Genomic DNA, 19,617 nt, shown 5'->3' with positions numbered 1-19,617 from the left:
TTTACTTATTAAGGTCTTTTTTTCTCAAACATGTTTCATAATTTTTTTTAAAGATTTTATTTATTTATTTGAGACAGAGAGGGCACATGAGATGGGGGAGGGTCAGAGGGAGAAGCAGACTCCCTGCCGAGCAGGGAGCCCGATGCGGGACTCGATCCAGGGACTCCAGGATCATGACCCGAGCCGAAGGCAGTCGCCCAACCAACTGAGCCACCCAGGCGCCCATGTTTCATAATTTTCTGTGTAGAGATCTTATATAATTCTTATTAGACTTATACCTATGAGTTTGAATTTTTTAAGTGATTTTTCTAATTACTTTTTTTCTAATTGATTGTTACTGGTATATAGAAATAAAGTAACTTTTGAATATTGATCTTATATTCAGTAACTCTATTAACTATTGATTCTAATAGTTTACCTGTGATTTTTCTATATTTTCTCCATTCACAATATCACTGGTAATTTCTTTTTAAAAATTGGTTTTAAGAATTGATCTGTATTACCCTAACTCAGGTAGCTAGCAAAAATATTATTTTCATGTTAGAGTAGCTCACATATAGAACTTCACATATTAGATGAAAACTGTTCATGTTAGATCAGAATTTTTGGACTATTAGCCTCAGCATGGAAGAATACAAAGTGCACCAATATATAAAAAACATGTTTATTTTCTCAGAAGCTCAGAAAATACAAATTCTGTAGGCACAGCTCCCCTCCCCCACCTCCACACATGCATGCGGGCGCGTGCGCGCACACACACACGCATACACACACAAGAATGCTGGCTTTGGCCAATCTATATTTCCCTATTTCTTTCTCTTTAAGCATGAAAGACAACAAAAGACTGGTTGAAATGACATATTTTATTTGTGTCTCTGAACATTCTATCCTTTTGCTATCATCACTGGCGGTATCTCATGTAACTCCTAGAAGACTTCCTCTCCCCCCTTTCTTATCCTCTCTCCCAAATCACCTTCTTCCGAGGATTATCAGGAAGTTACCAATGTCCAGGCTGGTTGACTTCTTGCTAACAAAACTTCCTTTGCTGCCAGAGGGACATCTGAGGTCAGAACCAGGTCTGGTTTGGCCGCGTCAGAAGGCAACGGAGACTGAAATGAGACCTCCCCCCGGCAAAACTGACACAAAATAAAGGACCAGAGACTTTGGCTGTGTCTTCAGCAATATTTATTGGAAACGGCGATGCTTCCTGTGGTAAGAGGTTTATACATTAAGCAGTAAGATTTGCCTTTCACTCCACATAACCCACGACCGCAGGTGGCACATCCGAAGCAGCACGTTCAACCTCTGAAGGGATCTGTATAGCTAGATAAATAGAACTCTGAACACCTAACAGGACTTCATAACTGATACCAAAAACACCCAAAACCAAAAACCACTCACAGGCTTACACACGGCACTGTGCACACAACATGAAGATGGAACAGAAGGGACGGAAATAAAAGTCATGACTGAGGTGGGAAAACTTCTGCAGGTGCGGCCATACATCTTAAACTGCTAAGCACAAAAATCGTCTTTATTTGGTCCTCATTGAGGGCAGAATCTGCACAAATGACATTCAAAGAACACAAGGTGGAAGCGGAAAGGAAAGACAGTTACTGTTTCTTGGTCTAGGAACTCGTGGAATAATGGTTTCTTGTGTTTTTCTCCTTGTGTGTCTGTGCCAAATGGACTCATGACGCACGTAATTCATAAATAAAACTGAAGTGAACATATGTGTTCCCTCTTCCCTGTACCTTTGGAAATGGCCTAAATACATAAGTGGTTTCTCTGCATTAAGAAATTTAAGCTTGGAAACCAGATGTTTTCCCGTTTCCTCATAACGGACCATCTCTTCTCTTCAGCCTCTCCTACCATGTGTGACTGCTAACTGCCTTACTCAGAAATACAGTGGGAGTCCCCCTCTGGCTTTATGAGCAGGGAGGGAAGAAAACTGGCTGTCCCTCAGAAATAGGCATAATTGGGAGGAACAAAAGTGACTGTTTTCAGAAAAGGTTTTTAACTCACATTCGACACTGTCCTACTGATAGCATCAAGGGACTGACGCATTCAGGCCAGAAGACAAGTTGCTGGTGAGGGAGGCTTTCTTCTACAATTCTGTGGCTCACATATTTGGGAGGGGGCAATGGGAAAGCAAGACCTTTCTCCTATTGAAATGGAGAACCTGAGACCTTGAGATGGCCCCTAGGTGATAGATAATATCTTCAGTAGGATGGTTTTACCGTAATGTGGCTCATGGTCATATTCTAAGAAGCCACAGCCTCCTGAGGACCGTGTAAACAGCAGTTCAGTGACTACCAACTGGTCTCAGATGGTGTTTAAAAAGCACATGCCATGCCCACCAGCCTAAGAAGATACCACCCATCACCATGACTCTTGTGGGATCACACAAGTCAACCAAAGATACTCGGTGGGGCTTGATGACTTGGACCACTGCGGCCTGCATTTGGGATGTGTTGTAAGCAGCATTACCAAAGCAGTGGTTAAACTTAACTATCTGGGTCAAGAGGAGGTAAGCCTGCCAGCCTAATATTCTAATGGGGCAGGGCAACCAGAATCTCCACATAGTTGATGGGGAAGAAGCCTGACTGGCCATGAAGCATCCCCTCATACCAGTTCTCATCAATTTGGTTAGTGAGTGTGATGATATCACCCTCTTTAAAACCCAACTCCCCTTCATTTTCAGGTTCAAAGTCGTACAGAGCTCGGCAGCAAGGCTGATCCATTGGGGCACCTAGAAGTGAAAGCAGGAGAGAAGAACACAGGAAGACAAGGGGTATTTAACTCACGTATCTACCACCTGCTTAACCTGCCTGGCCTGCCGTCCCCCTTGCTTCTTCCCTCACTCCTTTTTCCTGCTGAAGCTTCCTCTTGTGGCTAGTCCCCAGTCCGCTGCATGGCATCTGCCCTTCACCAATCTTCAGAAGTTTTCTCAGATTCCTGGAAGTTGCTGGATGCTGCTTCCATTTCCAGTATGAAAAATGGCCTCATCTATGCTTGCGACACATGCAACACTGTCCACCAAGGTTTGGCCCTCCTGACAATGTCCAGAGATGGGAGACCCAGTGACTTAAGGAGTTTTAATGAGTTTTAGGTTAATAGAACATGGCCAGAATCCTTTCCATGCTAGCATTTTAAAATCTCTGTACATGTGAAAGCATCAAGTCCATTACATGGACAATGCTTGGCAACGTCAGAATAACAGTGCAGTTCTAATTTTTTAAAGGTAAAAACTCCAGCCTCTGAAAAACTGCTGTAATGTGATGAAAACAAAACAACATAACACACTGGGTTCAAGTTCATACTCTGAGTGACCTTGTACAAGGCACTTCCCTTTCAGTTTCCTTGTCTAGCATTAGAACTAACAGAACTTACTCCACACTACTTTCGTGGTTATTTAGTGAGATTATGTAAAAATTATATAACTTACTCTTGGTAAATTGTTGCATATATGTAAGGATGAGTACATGGGAGTTTTGGCATACAAAAAATAACATACTATGCCTTGAGTAAAATAATGAAGAATAGAATCGTATCTTAAAAGTGATCTATTTTAAATGACCATCCATATTTAATATAGCATGCCTTCACATGGGCACGTAAACTCAAAACACGTGCATACAGCTCCCGTGTCACCTAGATGACTTTAAAGGGAAACAGTGTCAACTCCTTTTTTACTTTAAGAAAGCAAAAAATGAACAAGTCTCCAAAAGAAGAGTGAAATACGTGGTTGGTTTCTGAATAGGGAGAAGCAAACTCATCACAACTTACATGACTTGTCCTTGCAGCCAGCTAACTTCTAAGAGCCACTGTCCTGTATACCCCACCCTGGGGGCTCCGAGCAGTGAGACGAACACAAAGGGCAGAGAGCACCAACTGTCACCACAGACTTCACTTTTTTCCTTCATGGTCTCCAGAGAGCACCTCATAAAACATTTCCTACTACAGAATGTCAAGCCCTGAGCTCCAGGGAAAAGAGGAGACACTGCATTTCTTGGAAGTCCGTGTCCCGTGTAAGATAGTTTCCACTTCTTCACCCAAGCAAATTGTTATGGTTGAAAATGTTTCAAGCACAGGCTTTTACCTAATCTGTGTATCGGGGGTGGAGAGCAATGGTGCCAACTAAAAGAACCTATTATTAGGTATACATCAATATTCCTGATAGAAAATAAATTTCAGCTTTTACTATACTAACCTCAGTTACCAGGGTACAATGAGTTGGCTGAAGGCAGAGGAAGGAGGGGAAGCTAGCCGATGCTGAGATTTGAAATACATTCATCTAGAAAGGCGTTCACCCATATGCTCCGGTGACTTAAGGACTCCAGCTGGACATGCTGCTGGAGCTGCTGTCTGTGGGTTATGTGAGTGTCTGTGGGCGCGCCCTGCCAGGGCCTTCACCCTCATGCATACTGGAACACAGAAGGGAAAACAGAACAGAAAGAGGACGCTCCTGGCACCAAAATGACACATTAGGGTGACTTAACACCACAAACAAAGGTCAAAGTCAAATGTGCTACTTGGGAGGTTTATGTGTGCTGATGATGGAGAGTGAGAGAAAAAGGGATGTACAAAGAAAGTTTTCTAGAGGAGAGAAGGGGGGAAAGGAAAGAAATGATCAATGAGAGAAGAAGGAAGAAGTGCTTTAGAAGAGTTTCTACCTGATGAAACCATCCTGTAAGAAATGTATCACTGTAGAGTTCTTGTGCAGCCAAACTGGGCTGTGCCTAGAATTTCTGGGAAAGTGTCAACAGCGTGTGCCCAAGACCTGTCATGGGGTCTGCAGGTCTCAGCTCCTTACCTGCAGGTTTGGGTGTACCCGTGTGGGAGAGGCCTCCGTTGGGCTGAGTACTATCTCCAGTTGTAAACTCCAGGCTCATTCGTGGTTTAGGCTGATATTCCCTTCTAGGCTGAGATGAAGCTTGTCTTATTCTGCATTAAAAAGAAAAGGGAGGGGGGGAATAAGAGTATGGAGCCAATTAAGAAGCAAAAAGAAAAGCAGTAACATCCAGGAAGGCTACTAATGTACAGCAGGGAAAATCTCAAACAAAAACAAAAACAAAAACAAAAAACAAAACTAGCCTTCTCTGTGTATGTCTCTTGCTTTCCGTGATGTCCCTCTGTGGTCCAGCCCTCACCATCTTCAACCTGTCTCTCAATCCCTCACTTTCGCATTTATTCAGAACTCACTTTGCAAATGTGCACTCTGGTAGGTGCAGGGAACACAAAGATGAGTACGACACAGTTCTTGCCCTCAAGCAGCTTATGGTCAGTAAGGGAGACAGAATGTAAACACTTGAGGACCAGAAACCGTGGTGAGTGTTGTTCTGGAGAGATGGAGAATGCTACAGGAACCCGGGGGTGGGAGCAGGGAGGGGTCTACCTGTCCACGGGAAGGCTTATGGAAGGGGAGAAAAGACAGCTGAGAGGGCGCCTGGGTGGCTCAGTTGGTTAAGCGACTGCCTTCGGCTCAGGTCATGATCCTGGAGTCCCAGGATCGAGTCCCGCATCGGGCTCCCTGCTCAGCAGGGAGTCTGCTTCTCCCTCTGACCCTCTTCCGTCTCGTGCTCTCTATCTCTCATTCTGTCTCAAATAAATAAACAAAATCTTAAAAAAAAAAAGACAGCTGAGAGTCATTTCCAGATGAACAGTCCTTTCCAGAAGAGTTTAAGAGCTGGAGAAGGTCTGGAAGGAGGAAATACCGTGTGCCCTGAGAACAGTGAGTGGTCTGATATACCAGAAGTAGGAAAGAAATGAGGGAAGACAGGAGGAAAGTGGAAAGGTATGGCCAATTAATGTCTTCCCCACACCCCTAAGTATTTTCCAGTCTCAGGTGTTCATGAAGCAAAGGGTACAGAAGATTCGCAAAGATGGGGAGGGTTCAAGTTATGGTGATTACAGAACCATACTGACTTTGAACATATGTCAGAGGAAAAAAGGAAAATGGCCCTTTGTGCTCAATGGATGTCACAAAGACATATAATATTTCTTTAGTATGTTGAAATACAGGGTTTTAAATCTTTCTAGATGCTTCAGAGTGTGACACACATTCCCATAAGGGTGCACTGAGGAAAGATGGACAAAGTGACACACAGGACAGAGCGGGGCCTCTGCCTACAGCTGTGAAGCTGTGCCCTGCAACTCCACGGAGACCTAGTCACAAAGAAAACGACCTCGGCCCGGCCGTGGGGTGCACCTGAGGAGGAGGAACAGACATACAAAAGCAGTCTCTCTGATAGCGGAAGACTTGCTCACCACTCAGAGAAACGCTGTGGCAAGATACAGGCTTTCAAATAGGTTCTGCTTGCCGGGCAAACCCCTGTTGCACCACTGTGTGACCCAGGGCAAGTTACTTCACCTGCCTGGGCTTTCCACCTGTGGGTGAGGCTAATCATACTTAGTTTACAGGGCTGTCAGTAGACTGATGACAATATGCCTTTAGTACCCACCCAGAATGTCTGTTCAGCAAATCACGCCCGTTATCCTTGGTAGCACCCTGGTTTCCCATCTGTGGCAGCCAACATACAACCCACACCCTGACCTCTCATCCACACAAGATTAGATTCAATGGGACACAGTAAAACAAAGCACAAAGACACAAGAAAACCAAAACGAACGATCCACAAGGTGCCTAGGTAGGATCAGCAGGAATTTTGGCAGAAGTTTTTCTTCAAACGTATTCTATTATTTCCATTTCTTTACCCATCATTTCAGAGGAAGAAAATGGGAATATAACATTCAGGAACTGTGAAATACCTTTCTTCCAGTCTGACGGTGACTTGCTGCAGGATCTGGACGGCCTGCTTGTGGTACTCCAGCTGGGCTTGGACGAGTGCAGACAGTTGGCTCACCTGTTCAATCTGCAGGCCAATGGGGGGATCACGCCTCATTTACCAGGTCACCATCCTTAAGCATCTCCTACTGCCCCACACATATGACAGAGCTGCTCCTGACCCACAGCCCACTGCTCAGAGATTCTGTAGGCTCCACATCAGTTAAGGATAAGAAGCATCTGCATGCTTGCAAATGTCAGTACCATGAGGAGAAGCCACATTATCAGGAATCTTTCTAAAGATCACACACTTCTCACTGAACAGTCTCATTCTTAGCTACCAACTTCCAGGTAGGATTTGGCTAATTTTATTGATTTCTCATAGGAAAAAGAGACATCGACCAAAGGAGTCTTTGCTCCCTATGCTTTCCATGCTGTTAACATATTAGTGTTAATAAAAATGTGAATATTGATTTTTCACATGAGGCAGCATGGAGGCAGTTTGGTAGGATGGAAAATTTTTTGTCCTCTCTGCCTCTTCTGTAACATAAAGGGGTTGGGTCAAGTGACATCTTGGGTTCATTTCAGCTCCAGTATTCTAGGCATCCTTAGTTACTCTTCATTTTATGTCTCAGGTTGTGATCTCGCTGAATATTGTCCTCCAAGTCAGCGAAGTCAATGCTGTCCCATGATTTTTTGGGGTGGAATGGGGCCCTGGGTGCAGGGAAGGAGCACTGTAATTCAGGTCAGCCCCATGCCTACAGCATTCCTCTTCAGTAGGTAGGTGGGACACCAGTTGTTCTACATAAACACCAACGTACACCGTTGGGTGGTGGGAAGGTCCAGATATGTTCAACATGCCTCCCATGTCACCAGTCAGGGCAAAGCAGTTAAGTGACAAGCACATAAAGGCTCTGTAAACACCTTGGAAGAAGGTGGTCAGCAACTGATAGAGTCAGAGGTGGGAGTGAGCAGGAACTTGAACACCGGCTAGCTGGCTTTATTACATGAGTGGTCAGAAGTCCTCATGACTACAGGGCTGAAGGAACTCAACAGAATATAACTTCTAAAGCCATAAATAATAATTTAGCACACTTGGCGTGGTATGTGGGTGGCTCAGTCGGTTAAGCATCTGGCTTTTGATTTCGGCTCATGTCATGATCTCAGGATCGTGAGACCGAGCCTCATGTTGGGCTCTACACTGGGCATGGAGTCTGCTTAAGATTCTTTCTTTCTTCCTCTCCCTCTCCCCCCTCCTGTCTCTCTCTCCTCCTCTCTAAAATAAAAAATAAATAATAATAACAATTTGGTGCACTGGAAATGTAAAAGCAGCTTTTAAACTACACTGCCCCCAAATACAGCACCTATGCTACAATCATCAATCTCAACTGAAATTAGTTTTTGAAAGAAAATATCACGTTTACTTCAAAATATAGAACATCTTAACCTATACTGAACCCTCAATTCTAAATGCATTTTAGGTGATATTCTTTTATAATCTGAAGTCAATCTGCCCTATATTTTGACAAAGTATTTCAAGCTACTGGACTTTTACATGGATCATCAGAAACATTCTTCATTTTCTCACAATTGGTAATTCTTTAAGATCATTAGTAGACAAATATCTCACTAAATTAAACTATGGAAATACAGAAAAAAAAACCCTTACCATTTCTGGATCCACTTTATTTCAAATTATTTTAAAGAAATAACTTATCGACCAAAGTTCTCACCACATACTATAATTAGATATGAACGTTTTGAATTATGTAACCCTCTAACATAATCTTGAGCCTCAATGGCAAGATTAAATTAGAAATCGGAGGAGAGGGACTCACATCCATCTCCAAGAGATTGAACATGCTTGACTCAGCAATTTCTTTAGATTCATCGAATTTCTCCAGAGCCTGACGGAGCTCTTCATCTGGAATCTTGCCTTGTCGTTTCTTCTTATAATCAAAGTCCAGGCGTCGACCCTCCAACTTCTTTAGATGATGCTGAAAAAGTCAAGGGCAGGAATATGCTTTGACAGGGTTCATGGAAAGGCCTATTTACAGCTCACTTCTCCATTATGCCTATGAGCTTCCAAAATAAGACAGGCTAAGTTCTAAAATATCACATCACCAAAAGCCAGCATCACTGGGGCAAATGCTTCCAAAAGCTAAATATGGAGAAGCATCTTTAAAAATAATTAAGAGCAAGAAAGAAATTTTGCAAATTACCAGTGCCCTTTATTTTCTGCCCTTGCTGGGCCAAAGCCAAGCTGGAATATGTCTTTCCATCCTGTGACAGAAGCTGGAAACGTGTGCATATGGCCACCCACATGGAAAACACTGCTACACAGAACCCACAAATTCCCATCTTCAAGAGAAATGGTGTCTCATGAGAAGGTAGGAGAAAAACACTTTCCTTGAAAAGAAGTGGGAAAGACTGGCATTCTTTTTGAGTTCTAGCACACTAACACTGGAAAGGGTTTATCTTTGAGGAAACCAGTCTGTGAGAATCACCTAAGTTGCTTATCAGAAATATGGATTACTGATCACCTGCATTAAAACATCTAGGGCCGGGGTCTAGGAATCTATACTTTTATTTTTTTTTTTTTTAAGACTGACTGATTGATTGATTGGTCAGAGAGAGAGAGGGGGAGTGAGAGAGAGCACAAGCAGGGGGAGCGTCATGCAGAGTGAGAGGGAGAAGCAGGCTGCCCGCAGAGCAGGAAGCCCAATGTGGGGCTCGATCCCAGGACCCTGGGATCATGACCTGAGCCGAAGGCAGACATTTAACTGACTGAGCCACCCAGGTGCCCCTAGGAATCTATATCTTAACACTTACCCTTGTTGACTGATGCAGCTTTCAGGGAACCACTGATAAGTTTGAGTCTCCCATTTGGTAGATGATGAAACTCGGTGGAAAAAGTCTAACTTGGAAAGGATGCTAGACAGGGTCTAATGCCCCACAGTGTTCTTCAAAATCCCTCCTCGCATCTTCCCCACTGCCTGACCACCCAACCTCTGCCCAACCCTCTAGTGACAAAGTAGGAAAGTCATTTCCCAAAGCTACAAATTATCTTTTTTATTCTAAGGGCTGTAGTATTCCATTTTAATGGGTGGGAGAAAACACTAGATTTCCCTGATCCTGGGTGTGTATGGAAATAAAGGCAGGGAGATGAAAACAGAATTGGGAGTGGTGAAGAAAGGAAAAGGAAAAGAGGAAGAAAAATATCCTAGACCTTTCCTCCCACTGTACACCCTGCCTCCCATCCATGCCCCGATCCAAGTTAAATGTTTGTTCCTTTGGAAGGGAGATTCTTGTAACACATTTGAACTTGTAGTCAACTGGAGGGTAGAGTACTGGAGTCAGGGTTAATACTGTAGTTCAAGAGTGAGTCTGCCATTTACTACTGCAATCTTGAGTAAGTGATAGGATGAAGGAGACTCAAGCTAGAATAAAGAGATCTAGGGGACTTCACACTGTGGATGACCATGTTACAATAAAGTTACATTTCAGAGAGGTTCCACAAATATTTGTCAAAGGAATGAATGAGAAAACATTACACACCTAGTTGGAGGTAGAGCCAGTTGAACTTTATTTCTTTGGAACAGCTCTACATGTTTTATAAAGAGGATGGTTATTCTTCCTCAGTCCTAACAATCGCTATGAAAATATGAAAACACGTGTTTATAGAGTGATAGTATAACAATTTACCTAAGCTAACAACTGATACAGTTAGCCTTTCAGACAGTGAAATCAGCCCAGAAAGCCGTAATTAATAAAACTGGGTGGTATCAGGGAAGGATATTATTCTTCTGGAAAAAAAAAAAAGGTTGATAACCTGAAAACTCAATGTGGAAAAGTCAAATGTAATATTCATAAGCGGCATAGTCATAATAATGGGATAAAGTATTGTATTTCTGGTTTCTCTCAATTTATCTTGCTGGGTTATTTTGTAATCCAAACCTCATCACACACAATAAGCTTAAAAAAATGTTTTCTGGGGGAAAAAGGGCACCTACATTTGTACATTCAAACCACTCACTTCCCAAAGGATCAGTTGCAGGTACCTGAATTTCTCTCAGATCTTTGTCATGAAGGTTCTGAAGGGGGTCAATGAAGTTCTGCTTCACTTCCATGTCCAGAGAGTCTTTCACCTCCGAGAGCTCCCGCATGGCCTCCCCCACCTCACCAAGCGCTGGGCCTGCAAGGGGAGAATGAGTCTCTTGTATGTTAAAGGACAAAGGTGAAATGTATGTGTAGTAAGAGGGCCACCACAACCGAGATGACAGGCAAAATATAATGCCTTCCAGAGAACAGTGTATTTTCTACCTAGGAGGGGTTCATACAGTACAAGAGAGTCAATGCTACCAAGGGGATGGTATCCCTTATTATGAAGAACATAAACTTTTGCTTGTCCTTTAAAAAGCAACTGGGGAAGCTCCCTGCCCTCCCTTGTCACTACTGGATTTCCCTAGCAGGGAACCCATTTAACGCCAATGCATTGAGCAGAAGCAAATACCAAGAACAGAGGCCAGGGTTCAAACAGAAAGGACAGTCATTAGCTGAGACCTCCCATCATGAAGGAGTGAAACAGAAGTGTTTTATATGGTAACTGCGTGTTGGAGGAGAGAGGGGTGAAGGAATTCACCTGGGGCCATAGAATTGGGTACCACGTAAGCAAGAGCAGAGACTGAAGAGAAAGCTCACAGGGCAGGGTGTTACATCATGCTGACTGGTCCCTCTGCCTCAACACTCAGTCATGGCGGACACACTGCCCAGTAAGTTTCCAGGCATCTGGTTATGTCCACTAGCTACCGTAAAGTCTGGGATCTCATCAGAGAAAAAGAAAGGAAACAAAACTATGACAAATCACACTAAAAATGATGAAACACCTCTGAAGGCAAACTTTTGCCCTCTGTCTCTAAGACATATAAAACTGAGAACCAAAATATAAAACCAAAATCATCTCCTGCAGAGCACCTTACTGGCACGAAATCCCCGTGGACAAACGAAAGAAGTGAAGTGTGGAAAGCGCTCATTACCAAAGTTGCAGTCATCTCCAAGCTCTCTTCCGAACTTGAGCATGGCCTCCGCTAGCAGTGCTTCTGCCTGTGGGTAGCCTGGCCCCTTCTCCTGCCCGCGGATTTTTGACATGGTGTTGATCATGCTGAGTTTAGCTCTGGAAGCTGGAGCAGAGAGAGCAAACACTTTCACAGTAGGCAATATGATACAGTGGAGACTGGGCTGGAAGGAGAATTGGGCCCTAACTACCTGGTCCATAAACCAGCTCAGCAACAGGCAAGCACATCTTCACCTTCCCGGCTTCAGTGTCTTCATGTATAGTACGTGCAGGCTGGCCCATTGGTAGATATAAACAGACATTTTTTCTTTCATCACTGAACTTTCTCTTCCTCTCAATGTCTTATGAGGAACTTAACAGAAAAGGCAAAACCCTTCTGGGGAGAGATCCCACTCACTGTCATGTGCTCTTCCCCATTTTCCTGGGTAGCTTTCTGAGCCTCTCTTCATTGCGGTGGCCCCGGCAGTACCTCCATGGAGCTGGGAGGCCCCAGGGAAAGCATTTTGAAAACCTCTGAATTATGTATTCTCTAGGCTTTAGGATTCCAGTTTTATATTTCAATTCTAGGAATCTACGGACAGAAGTAGGAAATTGTTAATTCTTGCAGTGTGAGAGCCTTATGCCAACTTTTACTTACACCCCTATTTTCAAAATCACTGCTCAACTGAGATTCTGATGGTAAACAGACCCATGAAGAACAGAAATATGTTCATTAAAAAGGCTTCATCACTTCCCTAGAACATAATGGCTTCTGAGAATTAGTCTTATCCACAAAGACAGCACTTCAATTTCTTTTTTGGTTTGTTTTGACAAAAGGGGATGCCTAGAGAGCAATTCCAGTTTTCATGGAAGAAAAAGTTTTGTTAACACACTGTGAAGGAGACTTTCCTGATGCTTGGACACTAGGTTTCCTCTGGTTCATTTTTAGAGTTGGGCTGTACATCAGCCTAGGACTGTGCCCAGGATCCCATCGGCATGGAAACCCTGATAGAATTCACAGCCAAAAGCACTTCTGGCATTCAGTGGCTGATAGTTCATCTTGAACATTTGTTTCAAATAGGCCTTTTTTTTTAAGTTTTCATTTAAATTCCAGTTACTTAACATCGTGTTCTATTAGTCTCAGGTGTACAATATAGTGATTCAACAGTTCCCTATAACTCCTGGTGCTCATCACAGCAAGTGCCCTCCTTAATCCCCATCACCCACATCCCCACCCCGTCCCCTCTGGTAACCATCAGTTTGTTTTCTATAGTTAAGAGTCTGTTTCTTGGTTCGCCTCCCTCTTTTTTTCCCCCCTTTGCTCATTTGTTTTGTTTCTTAAATTCCACATATGAGTGAAATCATATGGTATTTGTCATCCTCTGACTGACTTATTTTGCTTTGCATAATACTCTCTAGCTTTATCCACATCATGGCAAATGGCAAGATTTCATTCTTTTCTATGGCTGAGTAATATTCCATTGCATGCATACACGCGCATGCACACACACACCATCATCATCATCATCTTTTTTTCTTTTTCCTCAGATCTTGGGTTAGGGTTAGGGCCAAGGTGAGGATATGTGCCTGGAATCCTGAAGTTCAGAGACCTCTCAAGAGAATATGCTAGGGTGAAAGTAGACATGGCAGCCATCTATTGAGCTGAGGTAAGGTGGGATTTATGGGCTCCAAATACTCTTTACTTTTTTTTTAAGTTTTTATTTTAATTCCAGTTAGTTGACATACCGTGTTATATCAGTTTCAGGTGTACAATGTAGTAATTTAACACTTCCATATGTCACAAATAGACTTTTATTTAAATTTGGGCTTCCAAGGTTGAAACTGGAAATGGGGAGTGTTATCATGAGAGGGTTCCTCCCAGCCCTGCCCCAGGCATATTATAATGAACAAGGCAACTATGCTGCCTGCCTTTAGGAAGTTCCCAATGAACTAAGGGTGGCATCTGTTTTAAAAGCAATTAGAGGGGTGCCTGGGTGGCTCAGGTCATGATCCCAGGGTCCTGGGATCAAGCCCGCATCAGGCTCCCTGCTCAGCAGGAAGCCTGCTTCTCCCTCTGCCTCTCCATCTCCCTCTGCCTCTCCATCTCCCTCTGCCTCTCCCTCTCCCTCTCCATCTACTTGTGTTCCCTCTCTCGCTATGTCTCTCTCTGTCAAGTAAGTAAAAATAAATAAATAAATAAATAAATAAATAAATAAATAAGCAATTAGAGGGAAGTGTATATACTCAGTGCCATGCTGGGGAATTATGGCAAGTTACAGAAGGATAGCATCACCCCAGTCTGTGGGGATGGAGCACTGCAAAGAAGGATTCTGAAGGGAAGCGTCAAGTTTAGAATCACATAGTGAGTAGCAGTTAGCTGGGCTAACAGCATATGCAAAGTCTGGTGGTAACTGAAAAAATATATATAATTCACATTTTCTTTACTCTGCTTTTCAGAGAAAGTATATATATTACACATTAAATTTCAAAAACTGAAAATGCCACATGGTCACACATTTTCAAGGGAACGATATTATTAGAGCATATTTTCAAAGCCTCTTCTAAAATAAGTCATATCAGAGATCCAGAAAAGACACAGTTCCTGCCCTCACTGTGCTCACAGTATAGTGAGGTGTCAGATACAAGATGCAATGATGGCTAATTTGCACAAGATACTTGGGGAACACAGAGAAGAACTAATAAAAGCACAAATAAAAATGAAATAAGCAAACACCAGACAGTAAGAATTACAGAATGAATAGAAGGAAAGAAGATAAATGGAGAGAAAAGAAAGAGAGTACTGAAAACACATATGGCAGTCAACCCTTTTCAATCCTGTTTTGACTATTTTACACCCTAAAGACTTATATCTTTTATAAAAGTTGATATTGATTTGTGCTTACATCTTGGTTCTGTTAAAAATCATCTTGTGGTAAGTAATTACCAGAAGTCATTGAAATGGTTTAATATACTGTGGCTGATTTTTAAAGTCATCATTTTCAAATGTTGGTTAATTATAAAAAGCTTTATTCTTCTACTAAATATTTACGAATATCCTGGATATATTCTACACTTTCATGAGGAGGAAGAAAACCGTTTCTATTAGTTTGTCTATTTCTTCAAATCATCTAAAATATCTATTAATACACATATTATTCTTCATATTATGAAGAGGCTGGTTTTTAAATTCATTCACAAACTCATAAGATTTATCAAGAATCTTAGATTAGTAAAGCTTCTGTGTTCTTAAAAGCAATCATCAGACCTCTGAATTCATCATCTTCAAATGTAACCTAATTGTTTTTAAATGAATTTTTTAAAGCTATATTTTAAGAAACAGAATAAGCCCAGAAAATACAAATTTTAGACACTAGAATTCCTGTAATATGGTCTCTTCTCCTTCAAACCATCTTTTTTTCCTTTCCACCACTTTACTTTCCTCAGAAATTTTTACAGTCTCTCAGGCGGCATCCCATCTTTACTGTCGCAGCATCACTGTCCTAGAGTTCAAGTCCCACCCATTGGGTTTACTGCTAAAACAGCTTCTCAACAGCAAACATTCCCCTGGTCCGCGAGAGCAGGACCCCGGCATGCTGATCTGTGTTATCTCCCAGACAGGGTTAGCGGAAAGTTGTACACACAGTGGATGTTTAATACATGTCCACTGAAGGGAGAATAAATGAATGAACAGATTACCTTGAAAACTAGTAGAATATCATAGCAATGGTTTCCCGAAGTAGACTATGTTCATATCCTCTGGCTCATGTGCCTAAGAGCTTTTTGAAGCATAACAGAGAATGGGAATTAGAAAACTTGTTTCCTTCTATTGAAAAATAAAAGTTTTTAGGAGAGAAGAGAAGATAACCAACCCTGCTTAGGGTGGGACTCCATATTAAAAACAAGGCATTAGGGCCAGCCCACATAGTGAACTGTGATATTTCCCCACCCACTTCCCCTACTTATCCCCTAGAGAACTGGCCAGCCAGGTTAATACCTTCTGGATGGGGGAATAGAAGATTCTTCTCTGGGGAATACAACCAATCCAGAAGAGACCTAAAGACACTGATAGCTGTAAGCACCCAATATACCAACTCCGGCCTAGGAAGAACCCCTTACAGTTTATAAGCCTCCACTGACCCCCACACAGCTTTACTGCCCTATACCTAAGTGGAAAAAGATAGACACTATTACTAGATTTTGAAAAAGGCTTCTAACATAACGGGGCCAAAACAAATAAGGCAATTATAGGAAACAAACAATTCAGGGAGGCAAAAATAACTATCATTAATGTTCTCAGGTGTCTAAGATACTTTACCCATGAAATAAAAAAAGAAACAGAGGGGCACCTGGGTGGCTCAGTCATTAAGCATCTGCCTTCGGCTCAGGTCATGATCCCAGGGTTCTGGGATCGAGCCCCGCATTGGACTCCCTGCTCCACGGGAAGCCTGTTCTCCCTCTCCCGCTCCCCCTGCTTGTGTTCCTGCTCTCGTTGTGTCTCTCTCTCTCAAATAAATAAATAAAATCTTAAAAAAAAAAGAAACAGAGGAACTCTTAGAAATTAATATAATTTAACTGTATATGTGAATTTAATTAAACTATAAAATTAAAAAATCATTAAAAGCACAGAGTTGAGGCAGATTCCGCCCCCCGCAAAGGAGGACAAAATTTTAAAAAGAGATAGAAAATCAGAAGAAAGCATAAAATCAGGATTAGTCCAGGGGGTCTGGTGGCTGAATGATGAAAGTTCCAAAAAGAAAACACATAGAAGGGGAAGAAAATTTTTTAAAACTTAAAGAAAATTTCTCAGAACTGATAAATGTATGTTTCCAGATTGAAAAGGTCCACTGAATGCCCACCACAATGGCTAAACGGGTCCACAAGGAGGACCATTCACATGAAATTTCACTAGGAACAAAAGTTCCTAAAACCTTTCAGAAAGGAAAAAATAGGTTATATACAAATATCAAGAATTAGAAGGACACTGAACATGAGAATATCATGAGCAAGAAAAATTTCCTCAGAAAACAATGGAGCAATGACTCCAAATTTCTTAGAGAAAATAATATATAACTCTATATTCAAATTATCAGTGAAGCATGAAGGTAGAATGATGACATTTTCAAACACACAAGGAAGGTTTCTGATCATTTTTCTTCCCAAGCTAATGGAAGGACATTCTACCAAAATGAAGGTATAAATCAAGAAAATGGACAGGTATAGGATCTAAAAAAAGAGATCCAATGTAAGGAAAGATGTAAAAATGATGACCAAAGGAGATCTCAAGAGGGTCACTGTGCATCACACATTGGGCAACTGTAGCTGATACTACACATCATAACCAGGGACGTGTAACACAGGAAGCCATGACTACAAAGGAGCTATACTCTCACCATGATCCCCCATGAGGTCAAGTTACAGTTATCAACCACTATACCTTGCTTTATAATGCACCCTTCATTGGCTTCCCCTCTAACCTACTTCCCTTGACGTTTCCTGGACTCACTTCCCAAATCAACCATTTGTGCTCAAATCCTTACCTCATGTATTCCTTCTGAGGGAACTCAAACTAAGACAGCAACCAATCTAGAATGCAGCACCAGATAGCTCAAAGATAACAACACCTGACATGTTTCAATGTAATGAGAGAAAATTCATGTGCACGGCAGAGGGTTTGGGAAAGAATTAATGAATGGTACACAAAAAGCGAAGAAAATGAGAAATAGGGGCACCTGGGTGGTTCAGTCAGTTAAGCATCTGCCTTTGGCTAAGGTCATGATCTCAGGGTCCTGGGATCAAGCCCCATGTGGGCTCCCTGCTCAGTGGGGAGTCTGCTTCTCCCTCTGCCCCTCCCCCCACTTGTGCTCTCTATCTCTGTCTCTTAAATAAATAAAATCTTTAAAAAAAAGGAAAATGAAAAATAAAACATTATTAACTCCAAGAAAAACAAAAACATTGTACAAGAAAGGAAATATAATCATACTATATGTCCCAGCTCTATACAAGTTTACAAGGGCATAAAATGTAAATACTGAATACTAATCTAACAAAAATTATGCCATAAACATACTGGTAATAAGGAAGGGAAAGGATGTGGGAGAATGGGAAGATAAGAAAAGAGGAAACAATTCTCATCTTCCAAATTGGAAATCAAACAGAAAACACTTAAAACTGGAAAACCAAGCAGGGAGCAACATAAGCATGTTGTTTCAAGATTAGAAGAAAATCCAAAGAAAGAGCCAAAAGCATCTTGAAAGTGTTGTTTCTGGGAACTGGGGGAAAGAATGCAACTCCAAGTGCACTGCTGCTTTTTGTAAAAATTTTTATAAAATTCTTCGATTTTGTATAATATGTACATGTATTAATTCCCTTATAAAAAAACTAATTTTAAAATACTTCCCACTCTCTTTTCCCTTAGGAGACCTAATTTAGTGGCTGAACTGGATAAGCGATACTCATGGTATCTTGACAATCTGGGCACTGTTCTAACCTCAAGGATCTTTCAACAAAAAGTTTTATACCTTAACTGGTTTAAGGAGAACCGGCCAGGAAAAGAAAACATACATATTAACAAGTAAAATGCCATCAAAGAACCATCAAAGAAAAGGGTTTGATGAGTCCACAGCCAGTTGATTTCTGGAAGCAAATTATCTAGTCAACTTAAACAGCAAGAAGTGAAATTAGGATGACCCTAAAAGACTGATCTTTCCCCCCAAAAAAGGAGGCATGGGGGAGTCCCATTGTTTTGTGCTCTATAAAAAGGCAGTTTACTTTTTGGCCTAGTGTTGTAACTACTGGGTAGTTACAAACTCACTACTTCCTCTTCTTGGTTTTTAAAATTTTTATTTCTTAATCCAAATGAACAAACAAGAAAGCCATTAGAACTTGTGTTTCACTATCAGCATCGTGCATTAAAATAAACATTGGTTTTAGCTCAGACAAACATAGGTAAAAATCCAGGCTCAAAATCTTGCTGGCTAGTATATTCCTGAAAAATAATCATTCATAAGGTTATCTGTATTCACTGATAAAGAGCAAAAAGAATAACTCACATAGGCACACAACAGGCACTGGAGACAGGGGCAAGTGCTCCTTCATTCCCCCTTCCAAGTTCTCTTTTCTGAGTATGGGCACTGGTGTGCTCTACCGCTGGCTTGAGTGTATGGGGAGCTCCGTCTCCCAGAATCCCTTCCCCACATGCTTCACAGTCAGAACTGGTAGAATGTGAGGCTGTGCAAGACTTGGGAGGTGAAGGGGAAGCAGTAGTCATAACATTCTGGAGGCTGTCACTGTATAGAGGAGGTAACAAACCGATGCAGAGCTACAAATGGGTTCCACCTTGTTCTCCCTCTTCCCTATTCTGTATCTGGCTCTTCTCGAGTGCTGATTCTGCTCAACAACAGGGACCCCAGACCCACCAAAGATGTTTTGTTGCAAATGCAGAGGTAGTAACCCTGAAGAACCAACAACCTTCTGCTGCCTTCCATAGCTTTTGCAGCTCTGCATTAGCAGCTGGCCTGGCCCACTTTTCAGATTCTTTTCTAAGTTCATTCATCTGGGTCTAGGCTGGTCAGTGACCTTTCTCTGGTCCTTAAACTCTACTTTTTTGGCCTTTGCTTACCCAGATCTTCCCATAACTGTACAAACTCTAACTCTTATAATAAATCTCTTATTCCATGATACCCACAATGACTTTCCTTCCCTGATTGAACCCTGAATCATACAATGTGTGATGGTCTCATATCTCAACTCAAAAAATCATGATCTATCCTGGAAAGAA

The 19,617-nt window shown here is 41.9% G+C and overlaps 1 protein-coding gene across 1 annotated transcript; it reads right to left on the bottom strand.

Moving 5' to 3' along the window:
* Positions 1 to 1,203: 1,203 nt before the first annotated feature.
* On the bottom strand, positions 1,204 to 19,013 carry SH3GL2 (SH3 domain containing GRB2 like 2, endophilin A1). The gene is made up of 7 exons (XM_028107297.2): positions 18,890 to 19,013; positions 11,824 to 11,967; positions 10,849 to 10,982; positions 8,626 to 8,784; positions 6,772 to 6,875; positions 4,817 to 4,947; positions 1,204 to 2,752 (listed from the first exon to the last, which is right to left on the bottom strand). The coding sequence occupies exons 1-7, from the start codon at positions 18,933 to 18,935 to the stop codon at positions 2,553 to 2,555; spliced, it is 918 nt and encodes a 305-aa protein (XP_027963098.1). The 5' UTR covers positions 18,936 to 19,013; the 3' UTR covers positions 1,204 to 2,552.
* Between the last annotated feature and the right edge of the window lie 604 nt (positions 19,014 to 19,617).

Source organism: Eumetopias jubatus, unplaced genomic scaffold, assembly GCF_037043125.1.
Source record: "Eumetopias jubatus isolate StellerSeaLion01/CBP00866 unplaced genomic scaffold, mEumJub1_p1.0 scaffold_15, whole genome shotgun sequence".
In the NCBI taxonomy this organism is placed as follows: domain Eukaryota; kingdom Metazoa; phylum Chordata; class Mammalia; order Carnivora; family Otariidae; genus Eumetopias; species Eumetopias jubatus.
The sequence above is the reverse complement of the archived record's forward strand: the minus strand, read 5'-3'. Positions and strand labels throughout refer to the sequence as shown.

Bases quoted from the DNA above. Each gene is read 5' to 3' on its own strand.
- SH3GL2 (XM_028107297.2), bottom strand. From the start codon at position 18,935: ATGAAGGAGCACTTGCCCCTGTCTCCAGTGCCTGTTGTGTGCCTAT. The intron at 10,983-11,823 runs GTAATGAGCGCT...CTCCCCTTGCAG, and splicing joins TGGAGATGACTGCAACTTTG to GCCCAGCGCTTGGTGAGGTG. The intron at 4,948-6,771 runs GTATTTCACAGT...TTTTTAATGCAG, and splicing joins ACCGTCAGACTGGAAGAAAG to AATAAGACAAGCTTCATCTC.